Source organism: Hippocampus comes, unplaced genomic scaffold, assembly GCF_001891065.2.
Source record: "Hippocampus comes isolate QL1 unplaced genomic scaffold, H_comes_QL1_v1.1 scaffold82, whole genome shotgun sequence".
Classification (NCBI taxonomy): domain Eukaryota; kingdom Metazoa; phylum Chordata; class Actinopteri; order Syngnathiformes; family Syngnathidae; genus Hippocampus; species Hippocampus comes.
In genome coordinates this window covers 834,172-859,276 of record NW_017805135.1, presented here as the reverse complement: position 1 = coordinate 859,276, position 25,105 = coordinate 834,172, and the positions used below count along the sequence as shown (strand labels likewise).

Sequence of the window (25,105 nt, the reverse complement as noted above, 5' to 3'; positions counted from 1 at the left end):
ATATGTATGTGTGTGTGTGTGTGTGTGTGTGTGTGTGTGTGTGTGTGTGTGTGTGTGTGTGTTTTCAGTCCAATGTTTACTGGCCCGACATCCACTCCATCAACCTGACACTGTTCAACATCAGCCGCGACGACAACAACTTCCAGCTGACGTGCATCGCTGAAAACGTGGTGGGCATGACCAACTCGTCCATCCAGCTCAACGTGCAGTGTGAGTTGAGGCTTTTTCCTAGTTTTTGCTTTGTGTCAACATGAGGAGCACATTGTTTGGGTTGCTCAAATGTCAACTATTACGCAGGCTCAGCTCTACGAATACAGTGACACCATTGCCGCTGTTACAGCCAGTCTTTGATACACCAAAAATGTGAATGGGTCAATACGAACCACTGCGTGTTTAAACATAAAAATGTTCAGACATTTTCAAGACAGTTAAAAACGTATTTACGTTGAAACGTATTAGCAAATACATTCAAAGTTATTTGTCAGTCCAAAATGTTTAATCCACATTGGCACTTTATACTAACTGGAAGCAGGTATCTTTAAGACAGTTAAAAACGTATTTACGTTGAAACGTATTTGCAAACACAAAGTTATTTGTCAGTCCAAAATTTTTAATCCACATTGGCACTTTAAACTAACTGGAGCAGGTATCCTAGATGGACAAGACAAAATTGAGATTTTTTTTTTTTTTTAAACTTAGATCATTTTGTGGACTCGCTACAAAAAATTGACCATTATTGAAAAAAATGGAGCTCCAGCAAATATTTGGCCATGCATCACAAAATACAGTGGACGTCTAATCATGACAGAACACCCAAAAGAGTCACAAGACTTTAAATTGAAATTTTGGATACAAGCAGCCATTTTGGATCGAAGCAGCCATTTTGGCTCACATCCAAGCCTGTGGTGAAGTCCTACTCGGGAATTTGCCCCAATAATCCCCAAAGAGAAGCAAGTATGGTGAAGCTCTTTTACTGATGCCATCTAACAGTGGCGGAACACGGCATCCAAGTTGATGATCGTTTTGAGGATCGCCATGAAGCTTTCATTTTGTTCTTATACTTCCAAGGCTGTTAGACACGCTGCTGAGCTGGAATCAGAGCAGCTTAGGTTAAATATAGCTGGAGTAATGTGAGTCCCAATGGAGTGTGTCATTATAGCAACTAATGAATGCACAGTGCAACCGCCGTGTGCTCGTAGTGACGCCTCATCTTCCCGCTTATTGTGAAAATAATGTTGACAGGCTTATAGTCAATCAGCGCGACTGTGAATCCACTCACAACAAGTGTTTGGCTTGGGTCGAACATGGCTGACCGGGGCTTACACCCCATTTATTGACTTACTTTCTTAACTGTGCATTGTGGTATTGTATCTTTTCGACCGGAGGCCTGAATTTTTCCGTACTTCAACGCTTGCCCCATATAGGTTGATGACAGCCTGCCAATGTGATTTCCATTGGTGTGGAAAGAGATGTTTATGACCCCTGAGGGGGGACCTTTTGCTTTTAAAATGACAAATATGCATTCATGCACATTCACCCATGAGCCCAAATCCATGTCCGATGCTGCTCAATAACAATATGTCACATTTAATGTGATCCAAAGACCACATTAACTCTCAGCTGATCAATACGTTGTTTGTTGTGGGTGTCTTAACTGAATGGTGAGGCTTAAAAAGTGACATGTATTGATTTTAAAGTATGTCCACTAGTGAAATCAGCCATTTTCGCTTCATTTTAAGTTACGTAAAGCCATTTTGAAAATAGAGTAGAAAGAAGGTGCTAAATTGTGTTGAAATACATCATACATGAGCAAAGGTTAAACTCATACATAATGTAGAGTCTAGAAGAAATAATAATAATTAGGGCTGCAACAAACTAATATTTGAAAAATGATTTTTTTTCTTCAATTATTCGAATGACCCACGATTCGACTGTTAATTGGTCTAAGTTTGCCAAGAGAATGCAATTTACAGTCTAGAGAGACTGATTTTTTTTTTCTTCTTCTTCTTCGGGATACATTTTTTGACTGGTGTGACTTACAGCCTGAAAAGTACTGTCATAAATTCAATAATTCTGGAATGGGAGAGTTTTTATTGTCATTTTTTAATGCCATTTTGAGTACAATGATGAATTGTCTAAAAAAAACTAACAATTGTTATTTTATTAAAATTGAATTAATTATCAATTTAACAAAATTAAAAAAACATGTTTTAATTCTAATAAAATTTAATATTTAATTTGATCAAACAAAAAAAAGATAAATCACTTTTTTTCTAATTATTTGTCGTAGATTTTAATAAAATACATGAAATTAAGCGAAAGCTAATCTCATTTTTGAAACACTGCTGCATGCACGTTTATGTTTATGTCAAGGGAAGGCAGTCAAGGCAGTTGTACTTACATAGCGCATATCATACACAAGGCAACTCAATGAAGACGTTCAAAGGCAAAGGCATTTACACTTCTGCAGGCAGCTAATTCAATTTGAATGCAGCATAACAGCTAAACACAGCTTCACCATGTTTGCTTTGAACCAAGGGCTCCATTAATTGACCATCAGAGCCCTGCTGGGTTTATATTCAATTAGCATTTCTTTCATGTAGTCAAGACCCAAACCATTCAGTGATTTACAGAGCAATGGCAGAATTGTAAAATCTATTTGACAGCTGTTGGTTATTTTTACGAAGGGGGTGGGGGGTCACATGGACAGCTGAAAATGGGAATAAACGCCAGTGGGTGTGTAAATGGCTGCGTGTTTCCCAAACCGGCGTTGCCTCATTATAATCCCATCCAGTGAAAAGCCTACAGGCCTATTTGGCTGGCATTCGCTCCTCGCCCCAAAATGGCTGCTTTGATGACACGCAAATATGGAGAATCAGTTCAAGCAACAGCCCAAACGAATTGCAGCAGGTGCATTTGGGATGAAATGAGGTGTTGCGCGCTTTGCAAAGCAAGTGTAACTGATGGATCTGATTAACAAGGATGACGCCTGCAGCCTGCACGCGCGCAAGCAAAAAGAAGAAATCAAACGAGTAACCGGCTGCCGTGAAACCATGCGGTTGCCATGGAGATGTTCCCCTGGCATCCTCGCCGTTCATACTCTATACGCCTCGCCACTTACATAAGTCTACCCGGCGGAAATGGCCGCCAGCTGGTTCGAGACACGCTCGTGTGTTTTGGGGACCGGGATGGGTCTCCTCTGCCTGAATAACCGATCCTCAAGGGGGCGTCCTCCCCCTCCCCGGATGTGCGATTGTGTCGTCTCCAGGCGTTTCTTATTCTTCTGCTCCCATGTTGACACTCTCTGCCAGTGCCACAGATTAACTAATGTATTAATTTTTCACCACATGCTCCGCTGATAATTACATTTCCTCAGCGGGGCGAGCCCATTGTCTGTGGAAATGTCAGAAACTAGCTCCAACCTGCACTGCGATTGGGGAACGGCGTGATTGACGGCACGAATTTCAGGCCGTCACATCGGCGCTCAAAAGGTTGACTTTTTAGACCGAGCGTATTGCAACAATAATGGAGGGTTTTTTTTGTTGTGTGACACTTACAAATAACGGTGATATGGGGGAATTTTTCTCCCCTTCAGTTCTCCTGTCAAGATAACTTTGGCCTTTCTATTGTATTTCGTTTTCAATGACGAAATTAACTGTTTTTTTTTTATTAATATTTCAGTTTTCAGGCCCTGTTTTTTTTTTTATTAATATTTCAGTTTTCAGGCCCTGTTCATGTGATTGTGTAGGGAATAGGTTGTTTACATTTTGAATGACATGAATAATGAGTCATACAATTTGAAAATGAGCGCATTTTCTTCAGATTAATTTAACCTTTGATTTGTAATTTCATTCCGTTTGATGAAAATTTGTAATACAGTACTGTTGTAAAGTGCATTTCATTTCGTTAGCCTTTCAAATATGTCATTTAATTTAAACTGCCTGGAAAGCGGACCCAGTATCAGTAGGGTATACACATTTCTTCTTGTAATTCATCATTTTGTGTATATGTACTCTGTGGGAGAGTGGTAACAAGCTGAAGAGGGTGCGTAAAACAGTCCTGAGAACTGACTGGTTGGACCACCACATTTGCAGAGTTTCCGATTGAAACGTGGCCGTCAGATAACACACCGGGACAAGTGGTGACTCGCGACAGCCAGTCAAAGAGAGACACATTGTTATCAACTTGTTATGGGGTGACAGAATGACTCATATTGTGTGGAATGATGCAGCTATGACAGCTCCACGGAGGCAAAAATGGATCGGGCCCGTCGACAAGATAATTTGGAACGTACCCGTGAGTTGCTGCCTCATTGGAGAAATGGCCTTATTGCTTAAGTTTTACTTTTGTCGAGCGGCCGTCATTGAAGTCATTTTGCCAAATGACAACTTTGAAATAAAAATTAGAGACCAAAAAAAAAAAAAAAATCGTTCCCTTTTGTCTGCCTTTGACGAGCCATCAGCACACAATTGCAGGCGGCGACCATGCGCACCAACAGACAGTTGGGATTTTCAGTCTTCATTTTAGGTATCAATCAATTCTTACATTTAACCAGAGCTATGCTTGGTAATGCTGCATGAGCACCACATAACATAATCAACCCTTTTTGGAGTAGACCTACCTGGAAAGTTAAAATATTTCAGCCCTGACACCAGTTTCACTGATCAACAAGAACTTCAGGATTTTTTTTTCAATATATGCTGGCACGTGAGAAAATTTGTGTGTGGGCGTGACTACAACAACACCCCGACCCACAAAAAAAAGATTCTGTGAGTAGGCAAATCCACATCTTCAAATTACTGGTCATTTTAAAGATCTTAATCTTAAAGATGATTTGTGTTCTTCGATGGTACTAGTCTTGTTAATGCCAAGGCTTCTGGGGAGAACTAATAAAGTCAAGGACTGTTGTATCACCCTGACCACCCAACAGTCTCCCTTGCCGCATGTTGACCCCAAAAGGCTTTGCTTATTATTAATGACCAGGCACACATGCACTTTATAATAATAGCTAAGTCTGAATGACAAGTTGTGTGCCGTGACGTGCTTGTAGAAAGCAGCGCCGTGTCAGCATAGCATTAATGTGTGTGTGTGTGTGTGTGTGTGTGTGTGTGTGTGTGTGTGTGTGTGTGTGTGTGTGTGTGTGTGTAAGACAAGTGGGTGTTTTTTTTTGTTTGTTTTTTTGTGGACGATGACTTGCCAGGTAAGGCTGTCTGCCAAATAGTGATGTGAAAATATCATTAATGTGTCTATTTGTGTATGTATTCATTTATTTTATTTTTTTTAGGGTGTTAAGAATGATGGCTCGCTCGTTAAGGCCGTGTGCCAGAGATAGTTCGATGATGTACCTGCTCTTGAGTCAAATCAGCCGGGGAATTGTTGATGAAACATTTTCTTAGTAACACAGTGTTGTCCACATCTAACTATCCAGCTAGCTAGCTAGCTAGCTCGCTATCATCTGAGCGGATAAAGGGTAGGGTTCAGTATAACTTCGGTATAAAATTAGATGATAATGTATTTTGGACTGGAAATATTACTTTTCAAAATTTCCCTTCAAAAATTATGACTTTGCTCTCATAATATTCTACATTTTTCTTAAAAAATAGCCATACTTATACATATCTATTTCTTGACTTTCAACCAGCTTGACAAATGACATTTCGAGGTTGTGAACGGTTTGTGCACCGGTGTAAGAATAGGTTGTTGAGCATGCAAGTGGGGTGAGATGAAGTCAAGCGCAATCCTATGCCTGTCCGCAGTTCCCCCAGTCATCCTTCGCCTGGCCGAGCCCGAGCAACGCCACGATACTTGCATTGAGTTCACGGTGCGAGGGTACCCGCACCCAAAGCTGCGCTGGTTCCACAAAAATAAAGAGATCCTGCACAACCAGTACATCCGCACCGAGATGGACTTCTACCAGGACTACCTGGAAGGCTGCTTGACCTTCCAGAACCCCACACACATCAACAACGGCAACTACACCCTGGAGGCCAGCAACTCGCTTGGGACGGTGAACAAGACGGTGTACGGACACTTCCTCATGGCGCCCGGCATTGATGACGAAGGTGGGTAAAGATTCTGCTTCTGCAGTTGTTCTACCTTGTCACATACGGGCCATCGAAACTCCATCCCTCTATTTTCTACACCACATACTTTCGGGCAGTGTTTTTCAAACACTGTGCCGTGGCTCACCAGTGTGCCGCGAGATATTCTCGGGTGTGCCGTGGGAAATTATCCAATATGTATGACTGTGCGGTCGATTGCTTGGCTGAGTAATCGTGGAGTACTCGTCCATACTGGTAGCAGCAGCAGCTTGCCTTGTACTTCGAGACAAGTGAAGTTCCTGGCGCAACGAAAGCTATCTTTCATTTGGATTTACTTTAACCGGAGATGCAACAGCACCGACTCTGTTATAATAATAATAATAATAATAATAATACATTTTATTTATAAGCGCCTTTCAAGACACCCAAGGACACTTTACAATAACAAAAAACACAGAACAATGCGGGTTGAGCAGCGGCAGCCAAAACGCGCCAGCGTTCAGTCAACCCGGAAGTCAGAAAGAAACCACAAGGGAGGGGAGAGGGGGAGAAAAAAAAACACGCTCGAACTATCCTCATTTTGAGGATAATTTGAGTTAGGCAAAAAACTCCTGCACAAGCATATGACAGTTACAACAGGTCACAAGCCATAAACAATGAAGACGGTGATACAAGGGAGTGTATGAAGGAGGGGGTGATGGTGGGGGACTAGCTTCCGTGCATACTTTCATCAGGGGAAGGTCGAGATAGCAGATGTTGTTTTGGTAGCAGGCTGCCCAAGAATTTAAGACAGCCTTGAGTCCGTGGCTTATGTCTCTTTAGTGGCGTCGATCAGCCAAATCCGTGATTTCTGTCAATATTTGAGCACGGATTCCAGTTTCTCCAAGTTCTTGACCATCTTGCAGAGACGCTCCAAAACCGCAACAGTTTGTGGTTGAGCACAGTCTGAGTCTGAGTGTTGGATATCCGCACTATGCCATCCTTAGACCGGCAGCCTCTTCTCTTCCAATAGAGCCGCTCCCGTCGGTTGAATTTTGCGATAGATCAGTTGCGCTTGGTATGTGGTGAAAAGCTCTCCAACAGCGCTATGGTCCCAAGTAAGCTTAAAATCCATCTCCAAACAAAACACCCTACACTTCGTAACAAAAATGTGGAGTATTTTGTTCGCCTGCGTGAAGACACGGAGAAACAAGCAACGTTGCATGAGAAAAACCGCAAAGGTAAACGAGAGAGCCTTGAAAGCAAGTTACCATGTCGCTGAACATGTGGCGAAATCAAAAAAGTCCCAATGGCAGAGCAATTAATACTTCCCGCCCGTAAAGCCATTGTACATGAGATGTTCGGACCCGAAGCGGCTAAAGAAATAACCTGGCTGCTGTAAAAACTAAAAACAGAAAGACTGAGAGCTGTGGAGGAAGAGCTTCATGTGTCTTTCATCGATTGCTGCCAGGATATTAGATCTGTGTTCATCCAAACCAATTATCACACTAAGTGAGAATAAATATGAGATTATAAAATATTTGGTTGATATTGATTTGATTCCTATTCAAGGTGTTATAGCGTTATTCTTCAATGTTAAAAAATGTTTATAACACTAATTGTTTAAAATAAGCTTTTTTCACATTTTCAGCTGTTGGTGTGCCGCGGGATTTTTTCAATGAAAGAAATGTGCCTTGGCTCGAAAAAGATGGAAAAACGCTGCTTTCGGGTCTTTACTGAGTTAGGGTGAGAAATGAGAATCACCTGAGATTGATCACCTATCAATCACAATAAACACACAGTCAATGGAGTCTCATACCTACGAATCAATAAACCTGACTTTGGATGTTTACGGGGTTTTTTTTTCACCTGTCCTATTCAGATTCATGATCATGCTGAATGATGGATAGTTTCATGTTTACCTAAAACAGAGGGTTAGTTCTGTATGTACAGTACGTATGTTTGCTCCACTCGAGATTGGAAATTAATGTTTTGCTAAACAGCAGGGACGGAAATTGTCTTAGTTGTTTCAGAAAATTGTTATTTTCAGGGAAGAGAATAAGTATATGCTAGGTTCACTGAAGACAACATTAAACAGTCTTCTGGGAATCTAACGTACATGTTTGGTAAACACCGAAGGCAATTTAGTCTCCCAGTTCACCTCACGTACATGCAACCGTTTTTTTAAATTGAAAGACACTTTCATCATCAGTGAACAAACATACGATGTTATACTTCCGTATTTTTTGCAGTGGAAGGTATACCGAAAAGCATTCCATTTTCTCAAAAGCCGACAGTGCGCCTAAGGATCCGGTGTGCCTTGTATATGGATCAATATTCTGATTTCTCGGAAGTAGTATTTTAAATGTTCTGTAAAGCACTTTGTTACAGCTGCAGCAGTTGAGAAAGCACGATATAAATAAAGCTTTATTGTATGCCCTTTAGCATAGCTCCATCTCATAGATGCTTAGCACAACCACATCCACTACAGTAGCTTCTATTCTCTGTGCCTTATAATGCGGTGCATCCTATATATGAAAACAGTTTTAAAATAGGCCATTTGTTGAAGGTGCGCCTTATACTCTGAAGCACCTTATAGTGCGGAAAATACGGTACATTAACTATCAGAAGAATGTACAGTCTATTCTCAGTTGAACCTTTTCTGCTATACGTGGAAAAAGGTCTGCCCTGTCCAAAATGATTCCTGTTCTTATATTATCTGAGCCACGCCCACACAATGTGTTGACTCCACAGTTTTCACTGGATTCACCTTGTCAGCGTGCTAAAGAGTGAAGGGCATAGCAAAAGGAAAGGTCACAGGGATGCAACGGCCGAGCTCGAGTCACCAATCTAATCGTGTGTGCCGTCGAGGCCCAAGACGATTTTGTAAACATGCAGGGCAAGAAAATGTCTTGAGTTTTGAAGAGAATGTGGACATTTTTCAGTGAAAACTTGGGATTGAGCATCCAAAACATTTTCATTGAACCTATCTTAAGTTTATCGACATCAGAGACAATTTAGTGCTCATTGAACTTAACGCATTTGTTTTTTGATTTTTTTTTTTTTTTGCAAACATCAACGGAAGAAACATACCTTACGGTCTGCTTTAAATGAACTTAATATACATTGTTCGAAAAATAAAATGCAATTTTGTCTTTAGTGAATGGCAACTCACCGACTTTTTAGTTTATTTTTATTTTTTCGTGACCAAGGTTCCATGACAACACTTTACAAAAAGGTGAAACGAAGACTTAAAATCACCGTGCATGTTTTTGGATGTGTCTGTAAACATCGCAGACAATTTAAAAATTTTCAATAAACCTAACGTACATCATATATTAAACCATTTGAAAAGATACTTTACCAACTGCACATGTAGACAAGACATCTCAGCCCAAGGATGGAACCCTGACCTGACCCCACAACCACCACAATTTAAAATTCAAATCACCTGTGGAGAAAATTCCTTGTAGCTCTTTAGGGGCTGGGGCTCTTTTTGTTTTATTAAAAGCGTGCCCTCACAAGGTTATTGCTTCAGGAGACGCTCCCTACCGCATGCTGAGCTTCAGCAGGGTTCACGCACAGTTCACTTCAGGTTACATTGTTATGGAGAAGGGGGGTGGGAGGAGTGTGGGGTTGGGGTCGCAAACACCCACAAAGACTGGCAAATTTCTCCCCATGGTCAATATTCCAAGGTTAATATCCTCTTGTTGCACACGGCGTGACTCTGTTTGTTTTCTTCTTTGCAGACGTGGTGGAGCTGGGTGAGTATTTGGATTTTTAACATTTAAAATCTGCTTAGATTAGCCGTTTTTTTTTGTTTTTTCTGTATGTGTGTGTAGTCGTAGTGCTTTTGGTTGACCTGTTGGTGTGGCTTTGGCGAACATACATGCACACACGCACGCACATGGACTCAAATAATTACCATGGAGAAATTTGGTCACTTTGTGTTGCTGTGAGTGATCATCGAAGCAACGGTTGTTTGTTAATGTGTTCTTTGTGTCTGTTCAAGGACTTAGCAGTCGTGCAGGGTGTCGTGTTTGTGTTTGTGAACCCATTTCCAAAGAATCAATTTGAGTGATTTGTGTCCGTTTTCAAAATGGAGAACTGTGAACTTTGCCCTTGTAATATTCAACTATCAAAAATTACCACATACATATTTGATATCTCGTATGTGCTTTTGGGACCATTAAAATGGTCTTGTTGATGTTTTTGCTAAACGTTTGAACTTGTACATTCTATTCATTGAAAATTTAGGCTTAAATGTTAAAGACGTGCACAGTAAACCTAAAGTAAGTTTTTGGAAACATCAATAATCACGGATATGGAATTAGATGCAGGACAAACATGCTACCTCAATAACATTTTTGAGTGCGTTAATATATGTACAAATGTACAAATTGAGTTCTTGTACTTTAATATTGCTTTATAATTTTGTGCCGTCCTTGAATGCTAATTTCTAGGCAAGGGAGCCTTTTGCACTGGAAATGTTTTTTACAAGATGTGGCTATTTTGTTATTTGCTTCAAATTCTTTGTTATTCGGTTAGGATAGTGTAGCTTTTATATATTATCCAAAATGAAATATTTCAAGCATTGTATTTATGCATTTAAAATAGCATTGTTGGCATACATCGGAAGGATGTGATCCTATGTGCCCCCACAAGTAGCACTGATGAAAAATTGTAGAGCCCCTCCAATATTCAAGTTTCCCATCGCTGCTTTATGGGATGTCTGCTTCCGCCTGGAGCTCATTTGGGCCAATTCTCTGGTCTGAGTTTGTCAAGGTACAAACCCTGGAATCTTCCAAATTGGCTGCTTTCAAACCCATATGTCCAATATTCCAGGCTGGAGTTCTTAAAAGTTGTTCCTGCGTCCTGTCATGATAGACACGTCGACCTAATTTTGTATGGCTCGGTCACACCGGTGTTGGTGGCTTGATTTCGTTTTTCACAGTGCGCCACGGAGCAAATGGACACATTTTCACGAGGATACACACACTTTTTTGGGCATGTTTACAAAAAAAAAAAAAAAAATCACTTCAATATTCATGATGATGATAATAGGCAAACATTGTAATAAATGCGGCGCGCATGCTGCGTGGAGTTGCCTGCTGTGTCTGCTGACAGCTTCAACAAAGTGGGCTGCACTGATCTCTCACCTTGATGGTGGTGCGCCTCCATCTTCACGCCAGGCCGTTCTTCCTCATCAGAGGCGCATTATTCCGCCGCCTTGAAGCATGCGGCGGTTGAGGCATTTGGTTTACAATGACCCTTCTTCAGTAAACTTTCAGTTCAATGACAACTCATGAAAACATTTGATTGCGAGGGTAGATTTTCATTTTTTGGTACGCAGCCTGTCCAATGAGTGTCATTCGCGTTCTGTTTTTAATCACCGAGCGACAAAACAAAGTTTTTCTTGTCTGGAGTCATAGTGTGTTGTCTTTGTTATGAATTGAGGATTGTTCCGCCCCTTAAAATATATGTTTTGTTGCCTAATAAAACTTTTTTTTTTCTTTTGTCGAATTAAACATTTTGTAATGTGCTTTTTGGAGAAATCAAAGCATTATTTGCTTCATGTGATAACTTTCTTCTTCTGCAATTATATTTCCAAGTGAAATGGCTTTTTATTTTTCTCAAAACGCATTTTTGTGAAATTGCGTTTATTTTCTGTAGAAATTCTGACTTTGTTCTTGGATTACAACTTCATTCCCCTGAAATTCTTGCCTGCAAAATTCCTTTACTATGATTTTTTTTTTCAAAATATGACCACTTTAAAATGATAAATTATAAATCATAATACAATTTTAGTCTAGTGTAATTGAGTTTTTGTGTGACTTTGTCATACTTTAACTTTATTCTCCTGTAATTGTTTTCTCTCTCTTTCTCATTCTCTCTCTCTCTTCCTCTCTCATTATAGTACAATTTTATTATGGAAAAATGTGAATTTTTTTTCTTAGTGAAACTACAAATGTTTTTCCCATACCACAACTTTAGTTCCACGGCATTCATTCTCCGCCCCTGTAAAATAAGGCTTCTGTTTTGAAACCATTCGAGTCCAGTTGTGCGAGGCGAGAGGCAGAAATGACAGGCCGCTGAAGAAGATGAGGAAGACATTAATGCAGTGGTGATGCAGCGTCTTCCAGCAACTGGCAGCCAATGTAGCGTGCCAGCATTCATTTAAGCACAAATGAGTGTGTGATGTGCTGGCTGCCCGCCCTCCAGTTTCCCCCCCCTCGTATCGCCTCACTTCATTCCACCTGTGTCACGGCGTCACACACTGCTGCTGTTTGACCTCATCCTGTCGCTTTGGGATGACACCACAGAGGCACGACTGAGAGAAATTAGAAAATAAGCCACTTGTCAAAAGTGAGTCGTCGGTGTCATATGCGCAAATCAATTTGATTGCTCCTCTCGACAGGTGGCCATAGTAACCAACACCTAAAACTACCACTACTACAAAGTATATGACTCTCACGACTACTATCAGAACTTACTATCTCTATCACATCTTCACTCATTCTGTTACTACTACAACTATAGCGACGACTGCTATTACTATCATTCCTACGACTATTTTTACTGTACTATTACGAGTATAGGTACATTTTTTATGAATTACTACTAATGCTACTTTTAATACATTTGCTATTACTAACACTGCATCTATTATTACTGTAGCTACTACATCTACAAGACTGTACTATTATCACTGCAGCTACTGCATCATTAGCGCTACTACGGCTACGACTACGATCACTCTGACGACTAATGTTCCCAATGCTTCTATTACAACTACAGTACTATTGCTACTAAAGTACTAGTACGAATATGACTCTTACAACTGCGTTTACTATTCATCCTAATACTCTTACAACTACAACCATTACTCTCACCACTACTTTTTGATAACCTGCTGCCGCTACGGTCCTTTCAGCTTGGCTGCATAAGCAAATGCACAGGGGATCAGACACGTGACGTCCGGAGACTATCGTACGGATGTGCGAATGCTCTGTCATATGATTGACGGATAAATAAACAAATGGCAGAATTATGTGGTTGAATGCCTTCCGATAGGCCCTTTGTCATTCAGCCATCGGTCCCGTAGAGCGGGCTTCTTCGTTAACTTTTGCAGTGCTGAAGTGACTGACAGTGCCAGAATAATATGAAACTATTACAACTTTTAAGACATTATAATTACAGTCACGGCGCTGCACAGAATCGCCTGTGGGTTGGTAAACTTATGCCAGGAATTTAAAGTGATTGACAGGAAAAATTAATACGTTGGGAATTTCTTATTGTCTTTTTTAACCATTTCAGGGTCAAGGGTTACTACAGTGGACAGCTTATCATGTTATCAGGTTACAGGGTGAATGAAAGGGTGAAATATTCTGCCAATGAGTACCGTAGGCCCCTGGGCTTCGGCTCAGGTAAGTCTGTTGGTAAAGTTGGGTGTGCTACTACCACTCTGGTGATCACTACAATGACTGTTACTTATACACTTTAATTTTATTTAGGTTTTTTTTTTTTTGAAAGAAGAGAGATGATGGGAGGAGAGAAAAGAAATATAGTATTAGTGACAAAAGTGCAGACGTTCTCGTAAAAAGCATGCGGTGTGTCCCATAGCTGTTGTACAACAGTTGAAACAAACAAACAAGCAAACAAAAAGAAAACGAGAAAAAAGAAAGCACATATTTTGCAGTGCTTCTTTCTGCTTATACATGTTTTTTTTGTTCTTTTTTGTGTGGTCTTCTTCCTTTAGCTCCCTGCATGCTGACATCTAATCTCACTGCAAACGGCATTTTAACTTCCCCTCCTTTTGTTTGTATTTTGCAGTGCCCTCTGCGCCCACAGACTCGGATTCGGGCCGCCCGGACGAGGACACGTTTGGGGTGAGTTTTGTCGTTTTTCAGATAAGACAGCAATGTCTTGATTCAGTTTCCACCATTCCAACGCAATTTTGTATAGCGCATTTACATGCCACATGACTTTTTTTGTGTGTGTGGAGGGGGGGGGGGGACATTACACTTACAGTGCCACTCAGTTTTGAGACGTATTGGACTTATTTGTGAACTGGAGCCTTTTGTCCTTCCTGAGTCCAATCAACTTTGAATATTATCAGCAATTTTCACTCAACATGGCAGTAAAATCATGAATGGAGTAACGTTTTTGAAAATACAAAAAACTCATTCCTGATTAATAGATGAATGGATACATTGCAAAAACAGAAATAATAAAGGAATGTTTTGTCCAAATACTGTATTTGTTTATAAATATATATATATTTTTAATCCAAATGAACCCATTGACATTGTTGTTTATTTTCTTTGCAGTTTAGTTGCTACCTGACTATTTTGAACATCAATTCAACATCCTGTAATGCCAACAATCTTACATGCGTGTGTCCCCTTTTGGTGCAGGTCTCTATCGCGGTGGGCCTGGCGGGCTTTGCCTGCGTCCTCCTCCTCGTCCTTTTCGTGCTCATCAACAAATACGGACGACGCTCCAAATTTGGCATGAAAGGTTAGTCATGCACAACTGGGATTAGCTTGTTTCAAGGGGGCACTCCCATCTCATGCAAATGAGCCACAGCTTACCCACTTCACACCGTGAGGTGTGCCAAAGTGAAAATCCTTACAACCACTCTGAAGGGATGGAGCTACAATGTTGAGCCCCCTAAAGACAGTTGAAGATTACATTGTATGTTCCTTGGTGGAGTAAGCATTGTAACACCAAGACACCTCACACTGATTTGGGTGGTTTAAGCATGCAATAACCACACACAAATAGTCTCTACATACACGTCGACAACTTCACTGGATATTCGAGTAACACTCAAGCTAACGCCACTACGTAAGGCTAATCTGTGTGTCCAACAACATTGCAGCTTTGTCATGATAGTGTTAAAAATTGCCTGCTCTTCTCCTGGCCTTGCTGCCAGATTAGGGACAGATTAGCTACTTCAATTGGCATCTTCCATCACATCTGTTGTTAAGTGATTCCGAGCTATGGGGTGAACTATCATAGAAAGCTATGCTACTATCAAAGATAACTAATCTGGTGATCTTCTGCCAACATCAGTGTAAAAATAAGTGAATTAGTTACTTCAAAAGTGCTGGTCTAGCTAGCTGGATAGCTGCTAAGCTAACTAGCACACCAGGTGACGGCCTTGCTTACTCGATAGCATCTGCTAAAACCGGTAACTTGCTTATCACTAACTACTAATCCTTAGCTATACTTTTTCACAGTTTGTTTTAGCGACATGCAATGTCACCTCAGAGCAAAATGGTTTCTTACTTGCAGTACACATCCGTGCGGTGTAAACTAGCATTAGCCACACGCTACCCGTAATGAGCTACTTTGCGGGATTAGTTCATTACTTACCTCGCTAAGAAACTCTGGGGCTGTAATTATTTAGGAGGTGGCAATTATCACGTTGGCCCAGAGCTGGCTCCAATCAAGGATGAGTCCTGGCAGCTAATGAGGCGTCACGGCAGACAAGCTTGTATGCTAAGGCGTACGTTGCGTGCTACTTGGGTGGACACCAAATGAATTACAACGCAAAGGAAGAGTTATGAAGAATGCTAAAGCATGTCTTAATCGCTCCGTGACAATAGTTTGTTTCCTGTTTGGCTCTTCCAGTGAATAGCAACAGCCGCATCTTAAAAGGCTGTCGAACTAGCTTGTAAACTAGTGTGCAAAGCTATGTCATCATCATGCGTTGGAGCTGGTGAGCTACAGCAGCTGGTTTGCGAACTAGAATAAAGAGAGCAATATGGCATCTTTAATAGGCTCTGGCTTCCATGCTAGTCGGAGTAGCATTCAAGGTAAACATAACCAAGTAAAAGTGAGGTCTGACATCTTCCTGTAGTTTGCCTGTGACATGCTCAAAACCTTCTCCTGTTTGGATGTAATTGAAGATATAAGGCCCTCTGCACAACACGACGAAACTGTTGCACATGGTGCGGGGTTCTGCAACTACTTCTCATGAGTGGCCGACTATTGGCAAGTCATTTTGCCACGATCAGATGGACTGCCTCAGATCAGATTTACCATGTTGTATCACATGATCTTTCATTTTTTAAAAAAATTACATTTTGAGGCAAGAAGCAGGATCCAGCCGGCCGTCACCAAACCACACCAACATATTTTCCCCAAACCTGTAGCTAATACACAAAGCATGGAGAGTCACTGTTACAGAAATGTACGGGTGCTGTCAATGGATAAGGTGATCGTTGTCAATGGCCTTTCAAATATTCACGCTTTCTTGTCTTCTATTCTTGTCTTTATTGTTTTCCCATTTCCTCTCTTTGCATTATGATACCTTAGCTACAGCTGCTAAGCCAATCCACCTCTTCCAATGACAGCTCAAGAAAATACATAAATATAGCACATTATCATAACTCTGTTTGCTGATAAGAATATGCGGGTTCCAGTTTTTCCGTAGCAGCGTGTCGGTAAATGTATGGTAGTGAGAGGTTGACTGTAAGTGCTACACAATTGTTCATTTCGGTCATGTTTAGTCACATTACCCGGTGTGTGGTGGCTTTAAAATAGCAGATGGGATGGGAATGGACGCCTGTAGGGACTTGTCACTGTTCTCCAAAAGACCTGAAGTGGGTGCATGTGTGCATGCCTATGTGTCTTTTGGAGCATGGCTCTTTATGGGCACATATTTTCTCTTAATGTAGGCATGAAATGATCTCATTATGTGCCGGTGGCTCAGATCGATAAGTCTTAGCAGGACTTTAGCTTTTAAAGAGAGGTTTGTCAGTGTGAAGTGGACATGTGGCAGACTCAGCGTGTTAGTAATAAGGATGACATTATCTTCCTCTTTGTACTTTCTGCTGAGAACAATCTAGCTGCTGTACTCATGTCGATAAATGTAAAAGTAACCTCATGAAATGACAAAATTAAATCACTTTTTTGTTTCATCATTAAACATTAAAACACCATCAAAACCCTGCTGAGAGTGTTCGTTCCGCGGCCAGGACCAAAATCACATTTCGCCTCCTCAAACCGTAGTTTGACATTCCGATGGCACTCCACTCCAGAAGCCCTGAAACGACCTTATCCGAGAGGCTGAGGAATGTAATACCCCTGTAGTGGAAACACACCCTGGGTTTCACTTTCTTAAAAAGGGGCATGACCACCCCAGTCTGAAACTCAAGAGGCACTGTCCCAGATGTCAATGTCATGTTGCAGAGGTGTGCCAACCAGGACAGCTCCACTACATCCAGAGCCTTGAGGAATTCTGAGTGGACCTCTCCATCCCCTGGGGTCTTCCCACCAAAGAGCTTTTTAACTGCCATGGTGACCTAAAGTATTCTTTTATCTGACTCACAAGGTCTCCCCTCTAAAAACAGTGGACCAGACCTGGGGTGTCCTGTTGCAAAGTGCGCATATGAAGACCCTTTTGTTTGAACATGTTTGTTTTGGAAAAAGTGACAGAAGTACAGAAGTTCAGGAACAAAGCACCACTCGGGGTCAGATTATGGGGCACAGTTCCTCCCAATCATGTTCACATTGAACATTGAGGTCCCGCAAGAGAAACAGGAAGTCCCCAGTGGGAGCACTCTAAAAGGGTGACTACTCTGAACTGCTGTTTGGTGCATAGGCACAAACAATAGTAAAGACTCATCCCCCACTTGAGGAGGCAACCCTCTCGTCCACCGTAGTGGACAATACCCAGACCTGCACGATGACTAACGGAAGAATCTTGTTTGTTTGCTATAGGTGGGTTTAGTCATCATTCCATGCCAAGTTTGGGAAATGAAAAAATAATCATATATATCGGCTAAACAACAGTAGACACTGAATGCCACGTTGTACTGCATTCTGGGTAATTCCAGCCGCCCTCCTCCGCTCCACAATGGCCATTGGCAGCTGTGGGATGTTACCATACGGAGCAGATGATACCGCCGCTATTTTTGGAACTCGTTTTCACTACAGAGTTTAAATTGTGGAGGTGAAAAAAGTCTGAGGCAATATGTCGGGAAGAAATCATTGATGGAAGAGGGCCGCTCACTTTCAAGCGAACCCCCGAAAACCTCATCGTTGTTCTCTTTTTCCCCATGTTGGGCATTTGTATAGTGCATCATAGTGCTGTAAGGGTGATTAATTCACTCCAGACCACTGGAAAATTCAGTCTTTTTGATCTTTTTTCAGTTAAAAAAAACAATAAATTGTTGGTCTCTGAACACAACTTTTAAATGAGTGAAATGCCTTGCTTATGACTTTGGTACCAAAAGGCAAAAAAGATGCAAGTAAGCAGCAGTAGTTGATGTCATCTTATTTTATTGCAATAAATAAATAAATAAACTGTATGTATGTATGTATGTATGTATGTATGTATGTATATATATATATATATATATATATATAGAGAGAGAGAGAGAGAGAGAGAGAGAGAGAGAGAGCGCGCGCGCTTGTGTTTGCTCTGTACAATCATTACTCATCATTTTTATTTGTTTTCTTTTGTTGTTGTTTTTTTTCAATCGTGTTCCTTTAGTGGGATGAAGCCATCTTTGGACACAATAAGAAGCTTTGCTCAGATGCAATGACACACACTAACACACACAAACATAAATTGATACCCACAAACCTACGTGGTCGCACTTACACGGACGGTAGCCCGCGGCAGGCGGCTAACCTCTGTGATCCAGACGTGTGTGTCAGGACGGCTTACCCTCCTCTCCACTACATTACCTGAGCCAGGCCCTGGGATGATCAGCACACACATTCACACACGCATTTATTGCATCACTGCCTCTCTTGGCCCTCGCTGGCCTACGTGAGCTCTGCTGCCGGGCAATGAGACCTGAACTGACATACCTATAGATCATGTGACTATACTTGTGACCAAGTTTAACAATACAACTCATCAAATACTTTATCTTTAATAACCGTGTTGAAGCTTATCCCAGTTGAATTTAAAATGAGACGAGTCAATCGTAATCATAGACGAACTAGCAATCACACTCACATTTATGGACAATTAAGAGCAAGGATGGGCAACTGGTGGTGCCGCCTGCGACCAAACTCCGTGGTCCCTTTTTTAACAAAACCAAATATTTCTTAAAACAACCCCGATAAACATTCAATATATGGATACCATGAAAAACCGAGGGAAATAGGGAAAAAACATCCCAGAATAAAATGAAGAAAATCCTCAAATATATCAAATCTCATCCATCCATCCAGTATCTGAACTGCTTATCCTCACAAGAGTCACGGGGTACACCTTGAACTGCTTGCCAGACAAATTCACACATTAATATTTTGAGTGAGTTGATTTTTTTTGTGGGAAAAAAGGCACAAAATGACTTCTCGCACTGAATGTTGGTTTCTTGTTCAACAATTTTGTGCTGTCCTTGAGTTGTATTTTTTTTATGCACGAGAGCCCTTTGCACTGGAAAAAAAAGTACAGTATGTGCTTGTATTTTGTTGTTTGCTTCATACCCTTTTTTTGGTGGGTTAGGATCATTGATATTTTATACATAAATTGGGAGAACATGATTTTTTTGTTGGCTCATAGTTTGGGGTGTATTTACAGTTTGAACTCTGAACTTGGCAATTTTGGACATTTTTTTTGGAGGTGTGTGTGCTCAGGGTCCATTAATTGTGAATTGTCGCTCGTCGCCTACAAACAGCATGGGTTCACTTAGCATTGAGCCGCTATTGAAATTGCATTAGTCTTAGCCCCTTTGCCGTTTGGCTGCTGCTCCTAATCCATCCCCCGTCCCTCCCATGGCAGCAGGGTAATTCAGCAGCTATTTTTTGCAGAAGTTTTTGCTGGGGGCATGGAAAGACCCCTTACTGCAAGACGTCAACGGCGGGTCGGCTAATAGCAAAGTGGTCACTGTGTCTGCGTGTCAAGCAGTCTCCGGTTGAAAGGCGAATAAAGTGGTGACACTGAATGCACTTTAACTGTTTTTGCAAGCGTCTCCCCTTTTAAGACATCACCATCAATAGTTGAAGCGAGCTCTGCAATGGCTTAATATAGTTGCTTTTAAAAAAGCGCGCACCGGAGTAGCGACATATGGAAGTCGAGAAGAAGATGATGATGATTTACTTTTCAGTCTTCCAGAGCCATTTGGCAGCATCCTCGAGGGAGGCGCTTAAAAGAAAAACATGTTTACTTCACTATTCAGAGACACGGCATTTAGTCCGATAATGAACACGCGTGCTGTTGCACGGTAAACCTTTTCGACACACACTGTTTTGACTGGATTACTTCGAGCCATTTTGTTCATTTCTGTTGTGTGCGGTGGTGTTTATCAAGAATAACGGGTCAGATGAGCAATCATGTTCATTCTACTACGCCTACATTGCGCATGTATCTGCGGTTGCCAAGCTTGCCGTCGACATTCGGCTGTCTGAATTAGCTTTATGTGTTCTATTTATTTCTGTTGTGCAACGTGGCAGTTGTCATAGATAACTGTCGAGAAATACAATCACATTCAATAGTAGATTAGCCCCATGCCTGTGTCGGACCGTACAGGGCATAACCTTTTTTGATTGAGGATTTTTTTTTTCCCCGAAATTGTTTATTATTCAAACTGTGCATGGCAGTGGTTATCATGAATAACTGCCATGCAACAATAACATTATTGTCCACCGTGCCGACGTTTTAAATCCAATTTAATTTTATATTAGAGATTTTATGCAAAATCGCATATTTTTCCACGCAGACTAATTTTACGGCAGAGCCATGTAGCACTATGCAAAAGCCAAGAGGAAAGAGTGTAAAAAGAGAACGTCAAAATGCAACGCGTCTCCGACACCATTCGCTAATTTAATACAGCCCACCACCGCTAATTGTAATGAATTGTAATTTTCAGTGGCTTTATTGAAAGAATAGTAAAAAAAAATAATACATAAATAAATAAACATGTGACAAGACGTATTCATACATGAGTTGCACGGCTCAAAAAAATGACACAAACATAAAGTCACAGATACTACAGTGTATGATATAAGGATGGTGACCCCACATGGACAACAACTATACCTGCGTCTCCTTCGATGGATGTTATTGAACACATGCGCACACACGCACGCACACACACACACACACACACACACACACACACACACACACACACACACACACACACCACGCGATACATATCTCACCTTCTTGTCAAAGGTTGCTGCTGATGGTTGTGCTTATTTATTTTTGACTCACCACAATGGCGACGACTTGATGAGTACACATGTTGACAATCTCAAGGGTGGTGACACACACACACACACACACACACACACACACACACACACACACACACAAAGCTAAGAAATCACTTTTTACTCAAGCACCAGAAACAACAAACAACCAGGCTATAAATAGACATAGCACATCATTAAGTGGCACTTGACAGATTCCTTCAATGTCACCCGCCATAAAGGTTAGAGATTGGCTAGGAATAGCGCGCGCACACACACACACACACACACACACACACACACACACACACACACACACACACACACACACACACACAGGTTTGTGTGATGTCATTGGTGTGCAACTATGACGATGTGTAAGAGACATAATTCAGAATTACCTCTCATGCAAATACTATTAAAACACTTTCACATGCACTACTGAAACACTTTCACTCATACCACTGAAACGCTCCCATACCTACTCCTGAAACGCTCTATTTCAGGAAATATCTCGTTGTTTGATCCTCTCCTCTTTCATCTATAACTGCTTCAGACAACAAAGTGTATGCAGGAAAGTGGTGAAGATTGCACGACTGTCTGTGTCCTATGTGTTGTGTTGTGTTATTTTTGTTATTTTGACTTCAAGATGGCCGCGAGAGTGGCTGCCTTTCCAGCAGCTCCTATATTTTGTTGTTCTACTTCTTCCATTCATAACTTTGCTGCTGTGAATTGGGAATTTCTCCATTGCGAGACTAATAAAGGTTTTCTTTTCTTATCTTATCTTATCTTATCTTGTTGATGTTTGTTTGTTTGTTTTGTTTGTTTTTTACATCTAACAACCATGAAAAGAATGAAAGCTTCAAATTTGGGTGAGGGATGTCTGTTTCGAGCAGTCCTCTCAGATCTTCACTATTTCATGCAAACGTTGGGGTGAGATTCCCGTTGTTTTGAAGGATGTCGGCAATGTGAACAGTCTTACTCGTATTTTCTGTTTCTTTTTTTTTTTTTTTTTGTACCAGGGCGGTATTGATTTTGCAGGATATCAAACCCGTCATGTTTAAAAATTCAGGAATTTCATGTCTGTGTTTGGGCCAGACGCTATCGATTTTGAATATCAGCTTTGTACAGTTAAGCGTCAGGATTAAATGTTGGGACAAGATCAAATTATTTTGGATACAACTCAACTTGCCAATAATTTTGATCAAATTTTCATCGTTCATACATATTTTTTTCGGAGCAAGATCCAAATGATTTGCAAGGATATCTGTCCTGTAAACAGTCTCCAAGTAATTTCGAGACTACACGTTGTTCTTTGAGGACAACCCTAATGATTTTGAAATATATCTTTCTTGTATTTATGCGTTTTCTTCAGATTTTCCAACCTTGCGTGTCTTGTCGTGTCTATGAGCATAATCCACTTAGCTTGGACTGGTATCAGTCCTGCAATTGGTCTTCTTCAAAGGGTTCAGAGAGTCGATGTTGTATGAGAGGATCCTGAATGAATTTTTTAAAAATCGTCTTCCAATTTTCACAATGACCCTCTCGATGTTGTTGAATAGCGAGCGGCTTTGTACGGAAGGTTGAGAGTGCCTCTGTTGGAGAAGTACCCCCATTGATTTTGAAAACATGCAGTATCACTCACGTAGCCTGTCTTCTTGGGGTTTGGGGGGATTATATGTCTTTGTTAGCGAGAGAGCCTATTACTTTTCAGCTCTTTAACCAATCTGCTTTGAGTTTTCGGGGATGATATGTTGGTCATTGCAAGACCCGATCGATTTAGAAAGAAATATCGGCCGTATCATCAGTCTCCGTGTTTTTTAGGGATTTGATGTCTACGCTGGGGCAAGACCCCATTGATTTGAAATGACATCAGCCTTGCAAACGGTCTTCTCTATTTTTCAGGGTTTTGTATGTCTTTGTTAGGGGCAAGACCCTATTGATTTTGAATTGAAAGCCAGCTCGGACGACCGTGGCAGGCGTGGTCACAAGTCACATCAGTCCATGTTTCTGGGTCACTACTCGAGCCCCCACGGTGCCCAAGTGATCATGCCAATATGCTCGTCCTGCACTGGCCACCTTTAAAGTACTCCAGTGATTGTCAAAGTTGCGGGAATGATGTTTTTGTCAGAGGACCCTGTTGACTTTGAAGGATAATGACCTTGAAAATATATTTGTTCCAAACTTCAAGTCATTGTATGCCTCAATTTATGTAAAACTCTTTTGAGTTTGACAGTTATCAACCTTGTAAAAGCATTCAAAAAAATTTGCAAATTAACTGCCCTTTGTCGGATCAAGATCGGATTGAGTTTGTTTTATGACACCTCAAAACTCATAGATGCTTTAAAAAAAAAAAAAAAAAAAACTAACTCACTCAGCTGAATCACCGATCGCGTTTTGGTATTATCATTATGGGCGCCTCACTGAAATGAGCGGCCTTTGCTGATACGATGAAATTAACAGTGGTCGATGAATAATCTACCTATTGAATTATAAAGTTTAATTACTTTTAACAACAAATGGCCAAACATCCAAGCAGCATTTCTCGAAACTGGAACCTTCCCACAAAATCACAATTCTCTTCCTGCTTCCTCTTGTGGCAGCCGAAGATGTCTGAATGTGATTGGTTAAAGAACTTGGTGGCGGAGTCTATGCAACTGATGACGGTGGGGATAGTAAGTCAAGGACCTTGTTTGTTGGAGATCCGCGCAGTGAATTGACAAGTGACAAAAAATATAAATGACGTTACTTAACTTGACGATCATAATCTTAGCGTGGACTACAAAGAACTCTGAAATTGTTCAACAACCAACTAACTCAAATCATAGCAGACTCTTCAAAACATATCTAGTAATGGTTGTAACGATTTTAAAATGCTAAGTGTTTTTTGTTGTTTTGTTAAACCCCAGTAGTACCCCGGCTCTATTTATTTTGAGCTATGTAAGAAAAATAACAGTATTCTAAGTTTCTTGATATCTCAGCGGCTTGTCATATGGGAAAGATTCACATCCGCCTGAAGCGAGTTGAGCGTAAGCGAACGGCCTGATAACATCGGGATAATGATGATGGTGAAGATAGGTGACAATGCCAAATAACTTCCCTGGCGGAGATAATAAAGGCAGCCAAGATTGATAATAAAGCAGTAAAAGTGATTTTGTGCGGCTTTCAAAACACTACATTTTTCATGCGCACTTTTTCTGTGTACTTCGCATTTTATCCTGTTGTCCTCATTCAATTTGTGGCCTTTGATTAGCAACATGCAAGAAACAGCATTCACTCGGATGGATGGATGGATGGATGGATGGATGGATGGATGGATGGATGGATGGATGGATGGATAGATTGAAATAAGTTTACAGTCAGCATTATTAACTTTGTCAAGGCCAACTGGGTCGCTATCGCTCTTGTGGTAAACTAAATGGTGCAGGGGTACCTAATGATTTGGCCTGTGAGTTGACATGGAAGTAATAGTCTCAAGTCCCAGACAACTTAGCTCCTGGGATCATATATATATATATATATATATATATATATATATCATGACTCTAGTTTTAACGCTCCGCTTGGCCTGGGTGACAAACTGCTTATTAGCAGAATCTATGCGGCATCGGCCAGGCGACTCCAGTGCTTCCGGCGCTGATTTTTCATTTGAATGATGGAACAACCTAATCATTAAAAAAATAAAAAAAGTATGTGTGTGTGTGTGTGGCTGCGTGTGCATAGGCATGCTTGTGGGGATATATATTTGTGTATGTTGGGGGAGGGAGTCCTCTGTGTGTGTGTGTGTGTGTGTGGGTGGGGGGGGGAGTTTGAATCCACCTTCCAACCATTTTCAATTTAGTGTGAATTTTCCAGCCAACAGCCCGTATTACATAAGAAGCAAATGGAGAGTCCCTCATGTTCACTCCCACGCCAAACTC

General features: G+C 41.0%; 1 protein-coding gene across 1 annotated transcript in view; it reads left to right on the top strand.

Moving 5' to 3' along the window:
• The window catches only part of ntrk3b (neurotrophic tyrosine kinase, receptor, type 3b), a 160,263-nt gene that overhangs the window by 78,509 nt on the left and 56,649 nt on the right, over positions 1–25,105 (top strand). Inside the window, 4 exon segments of the mRNA XM_019866554.1 lie at positions 13–210; positions 5,757–6,062; positions 13,854–13,909; positions 14,438–14,540. Coding sequence (XP_019722113.1) covers positions 13–210; positions 5,757–6,062; positions 13,854–13,909; positions 14,438–14,540 — 663 coding nt within the window.